General features: G+C 38.5%; 1 protein-coding gene across 2 annotated transcripts in view; it reads left to right on the plus strand.

The window, feature by feature from the left end:
- The first annotated feature begins 3,479 nt into the window (after positions 1–3,479).
- DGKD (diacylglycerol kinase delta) overlaps positions 3,480–16,993 on the plus strand; it is an 86,696-nt gene continuing 73,182 nt past the window's right edge. The window contains exon 1 of one of the 2 annotated variants that reach the window (XM_081955118.1): positions 3,480–3,714. In XM_081955118.1, the coding sequence (XP_081811244.1) occupies positions 3,535–3,714 (180 nt within the window). In that variant the 5' untranslated portion in view covers positions 3,480–3,534. Of the gene's footprint in view, positions 3,715–3,923; positions 4,123–16,993 lie in introns of those variants that run through there. The other variant, XM_081955119.1, reaches the window with a different exon arrangement.

The raw sequence follows: 16,993 nt of genomic DNA on the forward strand, positions 1-16,993 counted from the left end.
TGTCTTGATTTGAAAGTTATATTTTTGTAGCTGAGCTTATTAATTGTATTTGCTGTTTTTCAATAAAACTACATAAGTTGGATTATATACAGTTAGCAACAGTGACGTGCAGTCAGGGGAGGCAGGGGAGACGGAGCCTCACCGCTCTCATCATGAAAATAAAAAAAAAATACTCCGGGAAGCCGCGAAAGTGGCTGGGAGAGGCGCGCAGCTTGGTTTAGCCTCCCTGGACATCTCAGCAGTAGCCCCAAGTATGCCGATCTCGCCATTTTTTGCATCTGGCGAGCCCACGATCCTTGCAAGGGGAATGGGACCATGCGTGCAGGCGGCTCCTCAGCTCCAGCCTCAATCAGCGCAGCCGCGGTCCCCTTCATGTTGATTTAGGAAGGAGAGGAATAGAACCACGTGTGCAGGGGAAGGGAATCACGGCTGCGCTAATCTGAGGCTGTGCGCTGCTGAGGAGCCGCCTGCACACATTTTCCCATTCCCCTTGCAAGGATCGTGGGCTCGCCAGATGCAAAAAATGCCTAGGTAACAACGTCAGTGCTAGAAGGGGGGGGGAAGGAGGAGAAAGGAGAAGTTTCTCTTCTCAGAAATGTCTTTTTAGTGGAGCTGCGGCAGCCTGTCTGTCCCTTTCTGACATTTCTGAGAAAAGAAACTTCTCCGTTTGGGCTGTGCCCATGCGATCGGAGCAACCACGCAGTTTGATGATGTCACCAGCCTCACCAGTCATAAACATCACCGCACGTCACTGGTTAGCAATCTACTATCATCTTCACAAGTACCACTACCAATTAAGATATCTCCCTGCCTATATATTCAAATTATTAAAGAATGTATCCAATAAACAAATGAGATGAAATTAATTAAGCAAGATTTGTTCTTACACATTTCTCATAATTATCACTTTACTTTCAAGGCTTGCTTTATGACCTGTTCTAAAATCTTCCCACATATTGATGAAACTGCTTGGTTTGCAGTTTGGTGGATTTTCCCGTTTGAACAGAGAATCGACATTTGCACACATTCAGCCACCTGGCACTTCACCATTTCCCCAGAATTTGTAAAAAAAAATAAAGCATAAGGTTTTCTCACACCATCATTTAGTTCTCCTATCATCTTTAAACACAGTTTATTGTGCACTGGAGATAAAATAAAATCATTACATTTAGTTGCAGTAGGGAAAGTAGATCCCATTTTATTATAAAATTATAAACCCTTTTTACTAGGAAATTTATAAGCAGCTTTCTTCAATTTTGTGAATTCTAATTGTGTAGAATGTCAACTACTATCATCCCTCATCTTGCTGAATTATAACAATTGAACTACAGCATTCCAGCGGGAACTGACTTGAGAGAACCTGAAGAGGAATCAGAGTACTGTATCTGTCTTGCTGAATTATAATTTGTACTTATTCTAATCATGCCTTTTACTTGAAAAATAAAGTATAAAGGAATAATTCTAATGCAATTTTATACATCAGGTTTTGTATATGTTCATATAAAATTTTAAAGTGAATAACAATTAGCAAATGTTCTTTGATAAAAATGAATATCTTGCAAGTATATGTGGGAAGGAAGTCAGGATAGACCAGACCTCTCTGTTGGTTGCACACATAATGCAACAATACATTTCCTGTGAGGTTAAGCAACATTTCTTAGCCAGTGTCTCACATTCTCTATATCACAGCACCAAATCATGTTTTTTTTTAAATGTATTAAACGCTATTCAAGTGTTTACATCAAAATATCTGAGTTGATACAGTATAGGAAGAAGGTGAATTAAATGGCTGCTGATTTGATTTTCAGAAGAAGCAGCTGTGAGTTTTGAGCCATCTGGAATTTGGAGATTTTGCATTCTTACGTCTGAATGGGCTTGTACTCCCTAAGGCAGAGTTGATGTGCAACTTGGACATCCACTTGGACTCACAGCTTCTGCTCAAAGAAGGTTACTACTTTGGCCAAGAGGGCCTTAGCATAAATCTATGTTGGGTATCAATTGTCTCTTTCTTAAAAACATGGCAGCCCTATTCATAGTCATTCATACATTAGTTTCCTGCCATTTAGATTATTACAATATATTCCACAGAGGCTGCCTTTAAACAGTATTGGGATGTTTCAATTGTCCTGCTACAATACAGCAGTATGGACACTTTTGAGGACATCCTGGTCTACCCATATATCATAACTGCTTCTCAAACTGCACTTCCAATAGTCCTCCAGCAATACAAGCTACTGGTAATCATCTGAAAAGCCCATCATGGCATAAACCCAGTTTATTTCTGGAACCATCTATCTCCAACTGTTTCTGCCCATACCAACAGAGCAAACACAGTAAACATCCTTCAGGTCCTTTCTATGAGGCACTGTCATCTAGTGGGACTTAGTATATACTCAGGACACTCTGTCATCGGACTTGGCTGGCATTCTGTAAGGCCTTAAAGACCTACACAATTTGGGCTAAGATGTTGGATGACCCTGCATAGTAGTATTTGCATTTGTCTAAATGTTTGGAGTCTTTGACTCAGACCTCAAAACCACAGTAATGTACTGGTTGCTGTTATAGTTATGTATCTATGTTATTGCTAGTGCATTTTTTGTTGGCTACACAAATTCACATAAGAAATGTGTGCTTTTAAAATAATAAAGCTGATGAGAGTGAGAAAACTCTTGAGTAGTTGACTTGAAACCCACCTCAAAAGTTACTGCTTAAAAGCATGGACGTGAGCATGGATAGATGGCCCCATTGGAAATTGTTCTGTGTGACAGTTCTTTCCCAATATGAAGCTACATCTGTAGTCTGTGATTCCATAATATTGAAGAGACAATTTAGCGAATTTGCTCCTAGTTTAAGCAGCAGTATATTAGAAACTACAATAGAACCGAACTATAATAGAATTAAAGAAAGGTGGAGAGGTGCCCTGAATGAATCCACTTCGCAAGGGCAGGAACTGTGTAGGCCAGGGGTGTCCAAACTTGGGAACTTTAAGATTTGTGGACTTCAACTCCCAGAATTCCCCAGCCTGGCGTTGAAGTCCACAAATCTTAAAAGTTCCCAAGTTTGGACACCCCTAGTGTAGGCAGACAAGCAACCAGATCTAAACTTTTTAACAGTGGATGGCAGAGTTGTGCCCTCGCTGAATAATCTGTATCATTTCAGGTTACCGAAGTGGAGAATGATTCATGGCAGATAAAATAAACCCTGAGTAAAAGGTGTAGATTAATTACTCTGCCTCACTCAGAGTCTAAGGATGCTTTAATCATCGAGCTGAACATCCCGTCCGTTAACTCACGTGAATCTCGAGCTCCCACTCACTGAGTGGGCGGCTGCTTCGGGCCAATGCGAAGCCAGCCCGCCAGAGGGCAAGCGCGGACACGGCCCGCCCACGAGCCTGCCGGCATCTCTCTCTCTCTCCCTCTCTCTCTTTCCCTCTCTCTCCCCCCTGCTGCTGCGGAGCCCACGCAGGGCCGGCACTTGCACGGCGCCGCTCGAGGCACTAGGTGGTGCTGCCCGCCCCGCGCCTCACCGTGCAGCATGGCGGCAGCGGCGGCGGTGGCGGCGGCGACGGGCGCCTCGCAGCCCCAGGCCGGGGCCACCGCCGCTGCCCCTACGGCGGCGGCAGAAGAATCGTCGGACAGCGAGCCGGAGCAAGAATCCGGCTCGCCACAGAAGCTCATCCGCAAGGTCTCCACCTCCGGCCAGATCCGCCAGAAGGTGAGGGCTACGAGGGTCGGGCCTTGAGGGGAGCAGAGGCGACGGTTGCTTCTCTCTCCCCCCCCCCCCCCGCGCGCCCGCTCCCGAGGCTTCCCACCCTCCATTTCATCCCCACTCTGCCTTTTCCAGGCGGAAAACGCGCGGGGCCTGCTACCTCCCAGCTCGGTTCTCACTTCCAGCCCCAACCGTGGGGTGGTATGCAAGGGGAAGACCTCCCTTCGGAGCCCCCCCTTCCTCCTCCCCGCACATTCCCTCCAGGACCCCCAGGGCGGGCGAGAGGGGGGGGAGAACCTGCGGGCTCCCTTCTCTCGTGGGAGCCTTGTCCTTCCAAGCCTCATCCTTTCCTCCCGTTCTCCGTAACGGATGCGAGCGCTGCCACAGGGTCACGCAGGCAGAGAAGGAGCCCAGGTGAGCCAGTGAAGGTGACAGCGGTGGGGCTGCGCCTTTGCCTAGCAAAGGAGCGCGGTGGAGGTGGCTTGCCCGGAGCGGGATGCGCTGGCTTCTCGGCATGGACGCTCAAGCGCTGGGGTTCCGTCGCTGCATCGTGCACAAAGGCGAGAGGAGACCCTGGCACCGCAGCCTCGATTCTCTTGGGGGTTTGGGGAAATGTTGGACTTGAGACTGGGTCAAGATGGCCCCGTCCCCGCTGCCAAGGTTTATACTTGCTTCGAACTCATATGTTCGGTTTTGGCTTAGCAAAGTACGGAAATCTAGCCATTGTGGTTTGAGAGCCATTGTTTGCAGCATAGGATTGTGTGGGTTTCTGTGGCTTGTTAAAGCACTTCGTTTAAACTGTGACATCCTTCTAGGTTGAAACCAAACTATTCTCACATTCTCCATGGGAAACCAGGTTTTGGCATAAAGAATCCTCCCTTTAGCTTGCTCATCCATGATCCTGTGAGCATACTCCCCCTTTAGGCAGCATAGTGGTTGGGTGAATTCCCCAAAGGGAATACAGCTAAAACGAAGTTTCTACCAATGTTTCCTTTGGGTGATGTGATAGTTTGATCCGATGAGTCCTTTGAATGCTCTTTGAATGTGCCCCAAACATCACTATCGGTTTAATAAGGATAAATTAAACTGAGTTCAGTAGGCTAACTTGTCATTACTGACTGGCTTCTATCTCGTTGCTTATTCAGTCCAGGCTTTTTCAGAGAGTCTATCTAAAATATTGAACAGTCAACTAGGTACATCCTGACCAGTAAAAAAGAACAAGCTCAGCTCAGCCATCGCGCCTCCCACTGCCCCAACAATTCTTCCGAATCATTCATATATATAAACTGAGCTTTTCACCTGGAAAGTTGGCCTGGGTTCAAAACCCGAGCACAGCACAATGGGGTTAGCTTCTGTTACTTGCCCCAGCTCCTGCCCACCTAGCAGTTTGAAAGCATGCAAATGCTAGTAGATCAATAGGTATCATTCCAAGACCTTCGACACATTGGCCCCCTCAGCTAAGAAATGGAGATGAGCAATGCTTCCTGGAGTTGGACACAACTGGACAGAGAAAGCCTTAATCTTTATCTTACATGGGAGTGATGACTAGGATAAAATAATCTATATTTACTCCCTGTCTAGGTGGCAGCAAATAGTAGCCTCTTTTGTTTCAAAAGAAAAAAGAGAGTGAACCCAATCACTGATCTTTCCACTGTTTTAAGAGTTAAGAAACTTATACGACTCTCCCTCATTGGGAGGCAATGGTGTATTTAGTTGCAGCATAAAGTGTCCTGAAGATTCTGTCTAGGAACATTAATGACTGCCACTTCTCAATGGCCAACTTGTTAGAGGTAAAAACTTGGTAACTGTCTGACAGAATTGAGTTTTATTAGTCATGCATAATATACATACTGTTCACAAATGTACACCATATAATTGTTTTGGTTCAGAATGTCCAGAGTTTAGAAAGTAGTATCACACAATCTTCCTGGATTTTCTGCCAGCATTTTTATAGCACAACTGTAAAAAGGTAAGCTCCTTAGAAAGAGAGAGGAGTGTTATATTTTGTGGTTTGGATTCAGTACTTGCCGTTCTTATAAGTATGAATAAAACTAGCACTGTTTTGGCAAAAGATTCATGATTATCTTAAATAGCAAAGATAAATTTAGCTGCCTTTCCCTACTAGGGAGAATTACAGCAATGAATTTCTGATTTCACACCAGAATTATATCTGGGTTCTTAAATCTAATCTGTTACAAGTGCCACATGTGGATAAGTCTTTTGAGGTAGGAACAAGAAATAAATGCAAAAGAAATTAACTTTGAATAATTACATTTAAATCATCTGGCTTTCCAGTCATTGATGAATGACTACCTCTAGCAGATCCAGCCAGTCTAGTCCAGGGTGAGGAATATTGGGTGCTGCAATTGAGCATTATTAGAGACAGAGGTTGCAGACAAGTTGTCCTTCAGTTTCCAAAGAAGACACATTTATATCCAGATCTCCTTCCACTGTCTTTGGAGTTTTGCTTTTAGAGGCAATTGTTGAACGCACAATTTTTGAAGCCCTTTACTTCTTAGTAGGTATCCCAAGCAGCTCAGTTAAGTCTGCTTCCTAAACTCCAACAGTGGTTTCAAAGATATCTTTTCAGGTCTTGCCTTGTAGGCACAACCTGTCCCCCCTGTCTGGTCTATCTTTTCACCTGAATAGACCCTCTGCTGCTTCCATGGATCCAGGCTGAGGGAAGGCTGCCTAGAAGCTGCCGTGAGTTTCTTCCTCTGAATTTTATTTTTTTCTTTGGTTGAGGAAGGGACTCCTTCACATGAAAACTTTTTCAGGTGTTTCAGAATATCTATTTCCTGATCATTGTTTCAATCTGCAAATGGGTAGGGAGGCTGCACAGCTTGAATGGAGGAACAATGTAGTCCTTGTATGATGTGAAGTACATTGAACATATGCTTGTTTCCAACAAAACAATTAAACCAAGTATACATGGTATAATATTTAATTGAGGACTGAGAAGAGTTATTCTAGGATTCTCAATTTCCATATAAATAAAATAGAGAAAATCAGGAGTATTAGCTATAAAAAAATGTTTCTTTCAAACGAGGGTATGTGACAAATGAAACAGGGTTATATTTCACATAAGGAAGAATGTTTATTTGTAATGCAATAGTCAAACCTATAGTAAACACTAGGTAACTTGATTAATTTGTCTGGCACATAATTCATAAAAAGTATAAAACATAACGGATATGGTGGAAGCTTCATAAAACATTTTCCAAGCCCATTATTTATCTTTTAATATTGGTGTGTAGTTTTTCTTTTTATTTGGGTGCCAATTTAGAGTTCCTGGCAGTGTATATCAAATGTTCCTAATTGCTTGTTTCATAGGAAACCATACATTTTGTGCAGATGCATTAGTTATTTATGTTTTTGAAAAAAAGTAATGATCAAGCCTTCAGTTAGATAAAACTGAACGACAAATATTTGAAATGTTCCTTCTTAAATATTTTGATAGTGTTTAAACAATACATTTAAACTCTGAAAAAGCAATTCCATTACAATTGTGAAAAAAGGGTATATCAGTCTCATGAGTGCAATTTTAGGATGCAAGCATTACTAAGGGAGAACATTGTGGCATGGCAACTTCCTCACATGAGAATACTTTAAGTGGAATACGTTTTAATTTTAACATTGATGAATACCATATTTTTGAGAGAGTTCAAATAAGGCAGAAACCAACTATGAATCACTTACTATGTTTTGCATCATTTCCTACGTCAATATAGCTGTAACAGAACTCAAACACTTTGCTTGTGGTATGTGAATATAAACATTTTAAGTACAAGGAGTATAAACAGAAATTATGTACAGCCATTAAGCTTCCATTGCTTTAATCTTCTTGAAAATCTTTAGCTAAGCTAAGTATCATTTCCAAGGCAACTCAAGATTCAATCAAAATGCTTTGTGACTTTTAATCCAACCCTTATTGCTCCTGCTTTCCTTACATTCATCCAATGAAAAGTGAGAGATAGCGTGATTAGAACACATGTTATAGGACTGTGTAAATCCTGTGAAAAAAAGTGCTTCAAAATACACAATAATATATACTAAACATAGAAAGTAACAACATATTTTCCCACACTCACGTGATTATCTGGAAGCTGTTTCCGGTTGCTTTGGCATGCATGTTCCAGGCACAGCCATTGTGCTTACTATCTGCAATGTAACAACAAAGTTTCTAATACTGTTAAAACATTTATTTAAATAGAAGTAGAATAAAGCAAACATTTTAATAGCATTTTCTGTTCTTCCTTACCTATTAGTTCCTTTTTACATAATTAAAATTTTTGCATAATGTCTGTGGAAGATTACAATAATTATTGGCAAAACATTCATTTTTATCACAGATACTCCTGAACAGTGACAAGCCAGTTTTGAGTAAATTTGCACATTTATAGATTAAAGTGTTGCTTGTTCATTTTTATGGAGTAGAGATGGGAAGTACATGCATAGAAATAAAGTGCATTTTAAAATATGAATGCAAGAACTAAAATATAAATAGGTATGAATTGATATCAATTAGATTTTTATGTGTATGTACAAAACTAGACATCTATAGTTAGTGATAGTTGCATATTGGTGATAATAGTGATAAAGGAAAAAAAGTTAGACTTTCTCAAGGAATGCAGTCCAGGACAAAAACAATCTGTTAAGCAATATGAATGGATGAGTAGGAGTGAGATGCAAGCATGCAAAATAATTATCTGGCCATTTGAAGACCTAAGAATGAATAAGAATTATCACAAGTATTTACTTAGAAAAAGATCTTGCTTATTTGATGTACATGGTGTGAACATAAATCTATTTGTACATGTAAACTGCAAAGAAACATGTTTAAGGTGTGGTTGCTTTGATTTATTTATGATGAAAGACTGAATGAGTGAAGGTTACAAGAGTAATGAACGGTTATGAATGTAACACCAATCATTTTTGTCAAGTGTCAACAATAGATTTGTGAGCAAAATGGACATCGAAAAATGAAAAGAAGTGAAAGTAATTAGATGAATGAAAGTACAGTGCAGTGACTGCAGGAAGAGAAAATAAAAAATTGTTCGAGTGAATGGAAAGTAGGCTTGAGGAGAAAAGAATTCCTGGGAACAGAGTGAAAATTTTGTTACAAAGTAAAATTTATTGTACTTTTTTGATTTAGAGAGAAAGTATATGATTAAGTGAATTGTCTTGAATTATGGTATGTTTTGATGAATATATAAAAGATGGTGGCTGAATGCACTGAATGGTATGATTGAAGTAAAGCATAGTACATGAATTCATAATAAATGAATTAGAAAATGGTTTGACTTTTAAGACGAGGATACGCAATGTATCCTTGATAGTTTAATGTATAGTATTCATAAGTAATAAATAATGAATGCAGTGTGTTGATTCAAGATATGAACATACATTTATTTTGTATGTAGATTACATGGTTATAGGATGAGAGAAACATAACTATATGAGGCAACAGGGAGTGTGGCTCTAACAATTAGTGGATCTTAGACCCAGGTAATTGTTTGCCAGGGGAAATGGAGTTGCACGCTAATAATTGCAAGTAATACATAAATATCAAAAAATAAAATAAATAGATACATTTTGTGTACCTTCATAAAATGTTTACTAAAGATGGGGAAAATGGATGGTGAAATTTTAATTTGTGCAAATATTATTGGAAAGTTAATAGTTCTGCTGTGAGAAATAAATGTTTATTGAAAGAAGACTTGACTGCATAGAATAGAAAATATGGAGGGTAATATGGAATAGTGCTGGTATAAAGTACTTTTACTTATTAAATTTGTTTGCTGCCGATCTCACCACAAAGTGATTCAAAACTTTTAGCTTTGCTTCATTTTCATACCTCATGTTTTACTCTCTTAAAAGGGAATAATGTAATGGATACATGTACACTGAGTTGCTAATATGTATAAGTGAGTCCGCCACCCAACCTCCCAATTCATTTAAAAAGGAAGAATTCCTCTTAAATGCTGTAATAATGTGATGCATCTCTAAACTGTGTAGACTAGTACTGCTATTGTGATCAACATAAAATGACTACAAATAATGTTTGAATAAATGTAAGGCAGAAAAATGGAAAAGAGGAAAATAACAAAAGTGGGATAAAAATGTTTTAATTATTAAAATTGACCAGATAAAGTAAGGCCATTCCAGAGAAAATGAATAGAGTAGAAGCAGCTGTGCAGGTAAGCATCTTAGTGATGCAGTCTGTCTTCTGTTACATATTTGGGTTAGGGTTAGGTTTTGATCTTAGAAAGAATTTTTTTTGAAAAAAATTGAAAATGTATATGTAATATGTACTCACTAATCATATAAAGCCAGCTGTTTAAGATACAAAAAAATGCATTAGGTTCTCTAGAATAGAGATTGCAACAATACTTATTTAGCAGTAGCACTGAAAAAATAATAAATAGATGTGTATTTGTACTAATCTATGCAGAAGAGGTTTTCAATAAAATTTGAGTGAAGATGCAATTTTTTAGGTGGTCAGGACAGGTGAGGCTTCTGGAGGGTGAACTCAGCTGCTAGTACATAGGAAACTGGCATTCTGGTTTTGGTTTGTTTGAGAAAACTACTGCCTGCAGGTTAGCTGCTAATTAAAACAGTACCTTTCCTACATACCATAAGGGAGGAAAAGAAATAAGGTCATGTGAAGCCACAAAGGCTGCAACATCCACCAGCTTTGAGTTGGCTGCACTGCAATCCTCTCTTCACTCCTTCATCTTCTTGTTAAGCAATATGAGCTTGGAGGAGTAACAAAGGGTGTTCCTTTGATTTTCCCTTCATACACTTCATATTGGTATTTCAGGACAACAAAGTTACCTTGTGAAAATGCTCCCTTTTCTGCAAAATAAGAAGAAAATGTAGACACAGGAAGAAAATGGGGTGACCAAGAATCGGAAGTCCTGTCTTGGTAAAAGGGACTCTGGTGTAATTTTATAATGGGTGGGTTGGGGGGATTGTTTTTGCATATATGCAGGTTTTGCAGATATGCAGGATGTTTTTGCAAGTTGAGAACTGGGAAGTCTTTTGGGGGCTATCTGTGGAATTAAGAAGCAAAAGCCTAGATCTGGAACAGCCTTGGCTGGGAATATCTGTAAAAAATGTGGAGATGGGGTGTGTGTGTGTGGGGGGGAGAAATTCTGTAGTTCCACTTTTGCTTCTTGTAACAACAGGCTTGGAAGTTTAACAGACACCCACAGTAGGGTGGGGATTTGAAATAAATATATCTTTTTTGGAAATTGAATCTTCTTTTGAAATTGGATGGGCAACTGATAGTTTGTGACTATTTAATGGTGCTGAATTGTTACATCCAATATCACTCATCCTTGCCAGTCTGAATGAGAGTTGCATGTCAGCAACATACATAATGTACAGATTATAGACTGAAATGTGAGCATTAAAAAGTAAGTTTTCTACCATTAGATGAAAAGGCTTCGGGCTAGTTTCCATGGGGCATTTGTGATTTGACTTTGAGACATTTCTTTAGATCAGTGAGAAATATTCAGTATTCCAATGAACCATGAGTATAGGATTTGTTTTCCTAATCCAATTTCCTCCCAGTCACTGTAGGATTGTTCTTCTAATACTTCTGAATGGTTATAAGCTTTGGAGAGTTTTATGGTATTATAGTAAGTGTTAGTTCTGTAGCCAAGAATTTGGTCTCTTGAATTTATCAGTGAGTTAGATCTTAAGTATTCACTGCAATAAATCTCATGTGCTAAGACAGTATTTTCCTTTTATCTCATATATTGGCAAGAAAACATTAAGCTTCTTAAAGCCTGAAATGTGTTCAGTCTTAAACTTTTCTATTTCATTTCTGTTTCTTTCACAAAGCAAATATTCTGCTCCTGGGTATTATCAGCATACACTGAGAAATCTAAGTGGTTGTCTTTAAAAAATTGTAAATCTGAAGTACTGTATAGTACAATGAGATTTTTATGTGTGAGACAGGCAATGTCATTAACCATCTGTGTGTGTTGGGGGGGGGGGGTTCCATGAATGAAAACAAGTAAAGTTTTAACAGGTAATTTTAAAAAGGATGTTATAAGCACAACATGTGTTACACCATGGCCGGGCAAAACAAAGGCACAATGATGGCATCACAAAGAATAACAAACGCAACAGCAACATCACAGAATTCAAGACACGATAAGGCAGGATGAGATCTTCAGGACATACACAGCAACTGACTAAGTTCTAATGCCTGATTAAATGGGCACCGCCCTGTGTGCCTCTATAAAAAAAGTAAGTCTGCCTCCTCGTGAGTAGCCTCACTGATCTCTGTTGCTCCTCTCTCTGCTTGGCCCTGCATATCCATGGATAGGCAGCAACTCTTCGTCTGAATTGACTGGTTGCAGGTACATTTCGTCCCCAGTCTGCGCAGCCTGCCATGTACTCAGTGGCTCTAACTTGGTGTCCTAACACCTCCCGAGCAGCTTTGCCTTGATATCACATCTCTGCCATTTCCAACTGGCTATACTGAGTTGTCCACTGAAGACATTTCAGGCTCTGAGTCCTCAACATTACGCCCATTGGATAACTCTGAAACCAGCTGCTCTTTCTTGTCTAAGCTAGCATCCAAAGGAACTATCACAGCTGTACTCATTCAGTTCACAGCCACACAAATACCAAATGCCAAAATACCACACAAATTTCACAAATGATTGTACAGTTACATTGTATCAAAGGTGTATTTGTCCATAAGCTCTGATAAATTTTAATTCCAAAGGTTCAGAGCTATGTTCCCCAAATGTTTTGGTTCACTGAAACAGTGGTGGGTTGCAAATTGCGTTCCAACCGGTACAGTTGGAACGGGGGCGGGGGCGTCCTCATGGACGTGCGCTAATGCGCGCAGCGCATGCATACGTCTTAGCATCTCTGCGATGCTCCAGCTGCTCCACGGAGCATCCGCAGGCGCTGTACGCACCATGCATCTGCGCGGAAGCGCAGAAGCTTTTAAATATCGGTAAGGCAAAAGATTTATACGATCTGAAGAGAAACCAGAGTAAACACCGGTAAGGAGCTCGGGCAGGTGGCCCTCCGGAGCACCATACTGGAACTGTATCCGCCTGCAACCCACCACTGCACTGAGACTATTTAGAATTATGAGTAAATCAAGTCATAGTGCTGAAAAAAGTTCTAGCACTGTCTGCCTGTTCCTGATTTTTTACATTTGGCTAATTTCTGAGAAGATTGATAGACTCCCAAACAAGACATGCAGCTATGATTACTGATGTACTTTTTAGTTTCTTAAATTGCTTCTGGGTCTATGTAAGACTTAGAAATATTCATGGAAATAAAGATGATATTACCAGCTTACCCATTTTTTGTTTGTTGTAACTGCATTTTAAAAAATAAATAAAATCACATTTGGTATGGAACCTAGAAGATATAAAAATACATATTGCCACATACATTATTATCTAGTGGAAAGTATGTTATGCATCGAAAATTTAGAACAGGGTGTCAAACTGGCAGCCTGCAGGCCGGATCCGTCATGCATAGGCCATGTCCACCCCTACTCCGCGAAGGGAATGTCACTGCATTAAATTGTTTGCTAGTCTGAACTGAATAGCTGAAATGAAAAGAGTTACTGCGCAGGTCATAAGGTCTTATCTGACAATGATGTACTGCGCCTGCTCATTACACATTCCAGAGACTTCTCTTTCCTTTTGATCTTTGTCCATCTACCAGGAAACTGGGAGACAGAAATGCTTCTGCTAAAATGTAACAATTAGATAGATTTGTTTTATTTTCTATTTCTTATTTTTGTATTAAAGCTTGTTTTTAATTAGAATGTTTTTCGGGGATTTTTATTTCTTTTCTTCGCACCTTAAAGATAATGCTGTTTGGAAACGCTGCGATCTAAGACCTCATTTAGTTCAGGGTGAAATCTTCCCCTGACAGGGAAAACAGTAATGCTGCAATTTTGACACCCGTGATTTATAATATAGAAATATCAGAACATTGGCCTGTCTAGCTTTATTTTCTGAAGGGCTTTGGACAGGGACCTTTTCTAGACCACATATTGGAGAGTCACAGTGAATTCTAGGATATTTTTCATGTAGGTCATATGTTGCATCACTGAATATTAGTTATAATTAAATTGAAATAAAAGATGTTACTAGATTGAATTCTGTTTTGTTTATACAAAAAAATAATTACTTACCACAAGAAAGAAAATAAATGATAAATTATCTTGTGGGAGTTTAGCCATGATAAGCATTATAAACTACTGAACATATAGGCAGAGGGGATTTTTGTTTTGCAATGTAGCCTAAATAAATTCTTAATAATTTTGAGTAGTGCTTTACAATCTATTATTTTGCTGTTAAAAGTAAAATTTGTGTTACTTTTCACCACTGGTGCAGAAATAAATTTATTACAAACTTAGTTCTCTTTATTTAATTTCTCTGCTATACTTCAAGCAGCACAGTTTACCTGCGGAACATATGGCAGCAGGATATGGTGGAGAACAATAGGACTCCAGAATATATCCAGAATGTAAAAAATAGTGGGTTTTTAGCTGAAAATAGAAATTAAGGTATTACTGTAAGGAATTTAGACAGTTTTTATTGTTTAATTGATGTATGTGAGCTTTTGTGCTCAAAATGACAAACACAGCGATAAATTTGTTTCAGATTTTTTCAGATTGTTCTACTTCTTACCATCCATACCTTGCAGAAAGTGGAAACAATAATAGGCTTCAGACACAATGTAGTTTGTGCTCTCTATTTGCAAAGACTTACATTGCAGTTTGAATTAACTTTCCAACACCAGTGAGTAAAACATATTCCCAGTTGCTTTATGGGTTTTTTTGTTTTGTTTTCACCTGCTTAGCATTCAGATTGCTAAATTCAGGGGATGACTTTATGCTCATCTATGTGAAGAAGTGGCTTTTGCTCAAATAATAATAGATGTTCCTACGGTACTTTATATTGTATCCATTATTGAAAAGAGATAGATTGAAAGAAAAATCTTGCAACTGCAGAAGAGATATTGTAACAATGCATATATTCAGGAAGCAGGAAGGATTTCTTTTCTTGAGCTCTTTTTCAAACGGGTTATTTTTCACTTGGCTCAGAAGACATTGCAAAAATACATTTTTCCCAAAATGATTTTTTTCTTCTTTATTAGAAAACATTGCAGAACTCATAGGAGTACATTTGATTAGAATATCCTAAATTATTATTCATAATTAACAGCATGTGTGTTTATATTGCATAATATGTTGTTTTACTCCTCAATGTTATTTGCTGAACCAGACAAATCACTATTACTTGAATCTAGCCACAACTATTTGAATCTATACAATGGCCAAGTTGTAAATATAAATTATTTCTCATTTGTTATCTCCTAGAAAAGATCAATTAACCAGGAGGGCTTTTTAAAAATAAACATTATTTTCTTCCTTTTCATCTGAAAAGGAAAGTATTATTACTTGGGCCTTCACTTAACTACAACACTTAATGCAATGCTCTTGGTTGTGAAACAGGAAAGAAGACACAGCATGATTTTTAACAACTATTCTTATGTGGGAACCTCATTGCATTATTTGGGACCCAAGTAGCATTGCTGGAATGCAAATTCTTGATAATGATTTTAATTTTTAATTGGTGCTTGCATTGGCTACCAACAATGACCAAGATAATTAAAATGCATTATTTTTTATGACTAGTTGATAGCTACTGAGAGCGTGTAAAAAATTCTTATAATAGTGCTTGCTCATTTTTGAGTGAGGAGGCAGAATAATAGATTTCTCCTCTTTAGCCATTGACTGTGGATAACTGACCACATGTGATACCTAAAAATATGCTGTGAACACGGAGTCCTATTTCTTTTAAAGATTGTTTAGGGAGACGAAAACTGCTACTTTTCTTTCACCTCAACTCTTGGTGACTCAAAAAACATTCCCTAGAATTGAAAAGACCGAAAACTGTTAACTGGGAAATGAACAAACTACAGAAAGGAGCAATGTATATAAAAAAAGGAAAACACTATAAAGTCATTTTGATCTTATCTTCAGCCTTTTCCGCCCAAACCCACCAAAGTCTTTTCTAAGCTGCCTGGCTATAAATAGAACAGCAGCTCTCTTGCAGAGATGGGCAGCTGTAAACTACAAGCTCATTTTTCTCCCCCAGCAGCATCTGTGTTTTGAAAGAGGCAGTCTAATCACAGTAACATCATTTTTCCTAGTTTTTCATATCTAAGTCATGCACCTATGGAGGTCCTGTAAATATTCTAATTCTGGAAAAATCCCCTGGTTTATTTCCAACTAAGGAGAAGTGCATGCTGGTCTCCACAATTTTGGGGAAATAGCAGTGATTTTTGTTTTGTTTTGAAAAGCCATTATTTAAAAGAGATGGAAGAGTATTCAACATTTGCACAGGTGAGTTTGTTCTGTAGATGTGAATAAACACCCTGGCTGGCTAGGAAACATGGGTGGACATAAATTTAAACAGAATGAAGTAGTAGTAGGATACAAAATATTAATATTAGCAAATTTCAGGCTAAAAAATGTAAAATCAAATTAGAAACAAATTTAGTTCTGTGATCATTTATAAGAGCGAAATAATTCACCTTGTACTTCCAGTTGTTCCTTTATCAATCTTTTTTAGCATTCAAGCTTTGATTATGTTTCACCTGTTTTAAATACTTGTAATAATACATGTTTTTCTATTGTTTTCATTCTAAATATAGCTTATTCTTTATTTGGGATGGAAGCAATTATTAAAATTTGTTTGAAAAATATTTGATTTTTTGTTAAATTTTCCTTGTTTAGGAAAATATAATTTTGTTAATTTCAACTTCATCTAATTGCTCATTTATGCATTTTGCGGGCTGATATTGTACATAATCCCTATTGCTGATTTATGGCAAATTGTAGTATAAACTGCATATATAATTTAACCTAAGAGGTGACTTCATTATGATGTGAGTATACTTATAGTAGTCAGGGTAGCTGCCCTTTTTTCTCTGTTTTAGCTATAGGGAGGAAGAATACATATGGCTCTGTCTCATAATTTTAAAAAAGCTGGCTGATTTTTGAACATACACTTCCTATGAAGAGTTGAAAAAATTCTTCAAAAGAGATTTTTGTATGTCAGTTCTGTAGTGCTTTGCTTTAGTAGAGCCCAACTAGGGGGCAGCATCTAATTGAGCATAGCTAATCTTCATAAGCTAAACAGATTTGGACTTTATTTATTACAGTGCATCAAATTAAAAAGGTGCTTTAGAATTAGAATAAAGCACCTGTATACAACTTTTA

This window comes from Natrix helvetica (genome assembly GCF_964273705.1).
Source record: "Natrix helvetica genome assembly, chromosome: 5".
NCBI lineage: Eukaryota > Metazoa > Chordata > Lepidosauria > Squamata > Natricidae > Natrix > Natrix helvetica.